This window comes from Hyperolius riggenbachi, chromosome 4, assembly GCF_040937935.1.
Source record: "Hyperolius riggenbachi isolate aHypRig1 chromosome 4, aHypRig1.pri, whole genome shotgun sequence".
Classification (NCBI taxonomy): Eukaryota; Metazoa; Chordata; class Amphibia; order Anura; family Hyperoliidae; genus Hyperolius; species Hyperolius riggenbachi.
The window spans coordinates 474,937,698-474,943,052 of record NC_090649.1 but is presented as its reverse complement, the minus strand read 5'-3'; the positions used below and the strand labels follow the sequence as shown (position 1 = coordinate 474,943,052).

The 5,355-nt window shown below is 43.0% G+C and overlaps 1 protein-coding gene across 1 annotated transcript in view; it reads left to right on the top strand.

Moving 5' to 3' along the window:
* Positions 1-5,355, top strand: part of INTS7 (integrator complex subunit 7) — a 122,487-nt gene that overhangs the window by 52,209 nt on the left and 64,923 nt on the right. The window contains exons 7-9 of the mRNA XM_068232935.1: positions 407-529; positions 4,017-4,134; positions 5,223-5,355. The exon at positions 5,223-5,355 is cut by the window's right edge and continues 2 nt beyond it. Of these exons, the coding sequence (XP_068089036.1) occupies positions 407-529; positions 4,017-4,134; positions 5,223-5,355 (374 nt within the window). The remainder of the gene's footprint in view (positions 1-406; positions 530-4,016; positions 4,135-5,222) is intronic.

Sequence of the window (5,355 nt, the reverse complement as noted above, 5' to 3'; positions counted from 1 at the left end):
TCTCTCTCCTCTCTCTCTTCTTTCTCCTCTCTCTCTCTCTCTCTCTCTCTCTCTCTCTCTCTCTCTCTCTCTCTCTCCTCCCATCTATCTCTCCTCCCCATCTCATGGAGCCAAGAAAACTCCTCGTCTGTAGCACACATGGTGCACTTAAATTTCCCTGCACAGTTTTTGCCTGTCTTGCAAATATATACCAAAATTTATAAAGAGACCATTTTCTTGGCTCAAAAATCTTGGTTGGTTTTTGAGCATAAATAATAAATGAAAATAATTTCCATTTATATTAATAATAATAATAATACAAACCTGTCTTACTCCTTTAATGGGGGAACGCTGTAAGGTTTTCTGGTGTCTGTGTCGTCAGTATTTGTATTGTACATGGCCTAAGTTTTTGCTTCTATTGTCACAGATTCAGCTGCTGCTGCAGTACCTGAAAAGTGACCCCCGGAAAGCCGTGAAGAGACTCGCCATTCAAGACCTGAAGTTCCTGGCCAACAAGACCCCCCATACATGGAGCAAGGACAACGTTCAGGTACGGCATGTCACAGTACTGGTGCTCTCCTTATTGCATCATCAACAGGCTGTATGGTGCATCTGTCTAACTGGGACTCAGGCAGCAAAACCAACCTGACAGCTTCTACACAACATTGCTGTATCCCAAATAAAACAAAATAACTTTTGGCTGGAGTTAGGCTTTCAATGTATGGTTCTCAAGTTTTCCCCCTTGTAATCTCGTGTATGGCCACAAGATGGCAGACTTTCCTTCCCTTTGTATTCATTTCAATGTATCCCGTTTAGCAGGTTCTGCACTGCGCTGTTAGCTGCCGTGTTAATACAATAGAAATAGGTGATATTTTATTTAAGTATTTATATAGCGCCAACATATTATGCAGCGGTGGTGGTTTTAATTATCACCCTGCACAGCCGCAATCCACTGGGGAGTAGATGCATAAAACAGAATGGGGAAATGTGCTTGATGCCCTGTTCAAGTCACTCCAGACAGTCACAGCTCCAGATTTTCAGAAAATGATGGCAGTCAAGAGTAGAAACGATGAACTAATCTACAGAATCTCTGCATGGTATTCTCTGGCATAGTTTATCTGACCATAAGAGTGCTATGCATTAGAAAAATTTGGCTTCCTCTCCTAAAACCTTGACTTAAAGTGAACCTCCAGACTAAAAATCCACTCAGCAGCACTGAAAAGGCTTGGTGATTCTTTAACAGTTTCACATCATCAGAACTTTGTTTTTCTTACCCAAGCCTCATTTTTAGCTGCACAGAAGCTAAGCTCCTCCCCTTCAATCTGCCCGGGCATTTTTCCCCTGATGCTGTGCAAAGCATGATGGGATTTCTGATGTTGTTCTCGTTGCCTAGTGTGCACAGCTGGAAGGGGTGATCAGGACACAGGACAGTTGGAACTGTCGTCTCTTATGCTCCCTGTTTTTCAACCAAAAAGATGGCTGCCCCCATGAAATCCCAAACATTTGCCTGTTCTTTTAAAACAGTGTGGGTAAGAGATTATATTACCTATCTATTTTTATTGACATAACTAATGTAACTTAATGACAGTATGTTTGTTTAGGCTGGAGTTCCTCTTAAAAGGACAACTATCAAAGATAACAGAAATGCCACATATATTTCTTGTAATTACTATCAAATAGCAATACAAAGGATTTTCCTTTCACATTGTCATAACCTATGTGAAGAAAATACAACATTTACAGAGTACAGTTTTATCTGTGGGCATTACTATGCAGGACTGTACCATGCAGTGATAGGGGCCATTCCCAGCACACCCAGCATAGAGAGTGCTTTCTTGCTGTAATCCTGTGACGGGAAGGTCTTCAGAACGACAGAAAGGTGAGATAAAGAATGGGAATAAACATTAAATCCTTCCTCTGTGAATAATGGCTGGGAAGTGGCACCTCTCTATATGGTACAGTCCTGCAATCAGTCGCCAACTCAGAAAGCTGGGCTCTGATTTACGAAGCATTTCCTTCACAAAGACGCATGAAGAGTTTTCTGTTGCTTTCTAGAGGTATGTGGGGATTACAGAATTACAGTTTTTTTTTGATAGTTGTTCTTTAAAATGGACCTGAACTCTTGCACAGGAGAAAAGGGAAACCTAGAGAAATGCACCCTGTATGTATTTAGAGAGTTTAGCCTGTCTAATTCCTCCTCACTTGTCTAATCACAAGTTGTAATTTGATCTCTCCCCATGTCACATGACTGCTACGGCAGAGATGGCAGGTAAGCTCATTTGAAAGCACAGGATGTTAACAATATGTCTGCTTCCATGAAAGCAGGAGGTAGACACTGCAGATTTATTATTAGGATTTGAATCAGCTGTAATAAAGAAATGTTTTTTGTTTAAAGGTTATTATGCTGTTGCATATCTTTTAGAGCAGAGAGGAGTTCTGAGTTCAGGTACACTTTAAAGGACACCCGAGGTGACATGTGACATGATGAGACAGACATGTGTATGTACAGTGCCAAGCACACAAATAATTATGCTGTGTTCCTTTTTTTCTTTCTCTGCCTGAAAGAGTTAAAAATCAGGTATGCAAGTGACAGTTTCCGTCCAGGTCGGGACCGGGTCTAACTATAGCACAACCCTCACTAATAAGGAATTACAGCCATAAAACACTTTCCTGACAGAAAATGGCTTCTGAGAGAAGGAAAGTGATAAAAAAAGGGTCAGTATTTCATAGATTTTAGCTCTGGAATACTGCAATGAATGGGTCATTCAGAAGAAGCCATGAAACAGTAAAAACTTAAAAAGTGGATTTAAATATAAAAACTGAGAAATGGCTTAAAAGGTCATTTTTAGGAGGAGGAGGATAGATGCAATTGTTTAGCTCATAAGTTTATAGCTCCTTAGGGCAGCCCCCCCTTCAACACCTTCAAGAAGGCCCTCAAAACTCACCTTTTCACTCTGGGCTCGTTTCCACTAGTGCGGTGCGGAATCGCCTGCATTCCACCGCGGACAAAATCGCATGCGGGTGCGATTCCGCATGCGTTTTTGCCGCGATTTCGCATGCGATTCCGCATAGGTAAGGCTGTATGCGATTTTAACCATGTCACTGCCTGAGTGAAATAACATTAATACCTATGCGAAATCGCATGCGATTTCGCGTCAAAAAACGCATGGTCACCCCGCATGCGATTTCCCTATTAGTTACATTAGCGGCGATTCGCGCACATTCCTTCTGCAGGCGAAATCTGACGGCCCTGCCGTGCAGATTTCTGCCGCACCAAAAAACGCTGCCGCAGCCGCACAAGTGGAAACAGCCCCATCCACTTACATTACCTATGCGAATCCGCGTGCAGTGCCCGCATGCGGATTCGCTATAGTGGAAACGGGCCCTCTGGCCTACCACCCCTCACAAGTGCTCTAAACCCGCAGCTGAACTCTGGTCCCCTACCTCTCGTGTCCCTACCTCTCCCTCTAGATTGTAAGCCTTTGGGCAGGGTCCTCCTCCTTTTGTGTCCTACCTGATCATGCGCCTCCATTACTGTGAACCCATGCTAGGCATCTGAGTGAACCTAACTTGCCTAATCTCCATGCTCCATCCAGTGACTGACTAAGCATTACCTGGTACTCATACTGTGCTGTGTGATCTGGTTTTCCTTGTATTCCTGTATTGTCATATTGCTGTTTGTCACCCCTAAATATTGTCTGTAACCTAAACTAATGTCCAGCGCTGCGTAATATGTTGGCGCTTTATAAAAATTTTTTTATTTATTGTAATTTTCACCTCGTATGTCCTTTAAGCCTTTAGTTTTGGCTGAGTATGAACTGAAGTGCAGCTTTGTCACTAGAGCACCCTTCAGTGTCCCTACCACCAAAATGAGGAGTGCTTTATCCACAGACCTGGGAGTTGTGAACCTTTTTGTCCTCTCTTGTGTTGTGGTCCTGGGGAATGGTCCCCCCTCCCTGTGTATATATGTTTTATGATGTACAGTGAGAAGCCCTTGCAGTAGTTCAGCAGATTCATGTGTGTTCTTCCCCACCTAGGCTCTGTGTGAGTGCGCTCTCCAAACCCCGTACGACAGCCTGAAACTGGGCATGGTGTCCGTTTTGTCCGCTCTCTCTGGAAGCATCTGCATCAAGCAATACTTCAACACAGCACAAGGTACTACCAACTCTACCAGAGTGCAGAGCCTGATTATTGTTGTAATTCTACTGCCTACTGGCTTGCTTACAAAGCTCTCCATAACCTAGCTCCTTCCTATCTACATCAAATTGTTGCGGCACTGATTTTTGTGTAATTCAATAAACGTATCGGTAGATGTATGGTCAGCTTAAGCCTATCAAAATAGACAAGAAGTGAATCTGATTGGCTCAGTTCTAATCTCATGCAGTTTGCATTACACTTGCAACTCTTCCATGCTATTTAGGTAGGAGGCAAAAAATACAATACTCTGAAGAACATTATATGTTAGAAATAAAGATAGGACCTACCACAGGTAGCAGTGTGTTGCATTTTAGGAAGGTGGGTGTGGCCAAGCCGCAACTGGAGCCTAAAGGGGTGTGGCTGAGCTCACACTGTGATCTTCACTCCTACTCTTCCCTCCACATCATTACTAGAAATGTGTCAGGTTAAAGCGGATCCGAGATGAAAAACTAACTATAACAAGTAACGTGTCTATATATCTTATGTTCAGATAGTTTACACAGCAAATCTAGCTGCAAACAGCTTTAATAGAATATGATTACTTCTTCCTGTGATACAATGACAGCAGCCATGTTGTTTGTAAACATTACACACAGGCAGGCTTATCTGCATCTCCAGCACTCAGCTTGTGAAAATCTAATTCCCCATCCTCCTCCCTCCTCCCCTCTGCCTCTGAAATCTGTGGTTAGTGATACCTCCCCCTCCTCCTGCCAAGACTGAGCTCCCATGAGCCCTTGCTACTGTCTGAAAATGCCAAGGCACTCTGAAAGCTGTGGGCGAGGCTTGTTTAGTTTATAGGGAATTAGAGTATTAAAACAAAAAAGTATTTGGCTTGAGGAATGCCCTATAAACAATAGGAAAGGAACACAATTATGCAATGAGTAAAAGTTCATGTCGGATCCACTGTAAGTTAGGTTGGTTGAAAAAAAGACGTCCGTCAAGTTCAGCCAGGGGGAAAAAAATAAAAAAAAGTATTCTTTTCACCCATAATAGAATGAACTGAGGTGTTGATTTTTTTGTATTATAATGGTTTGTTTTGCCTCTAGGGGCCGCTTCTGGGGCAGCCAAGAGTAACGACCTGATCAAGGTGGCACAGGAGTGCAGTTACCATAGCAACCGTGGTATCGCTGCTCACGGTGTGACTGTTCTGACCAATATTGTCTCCTCTTGCCAAGATAT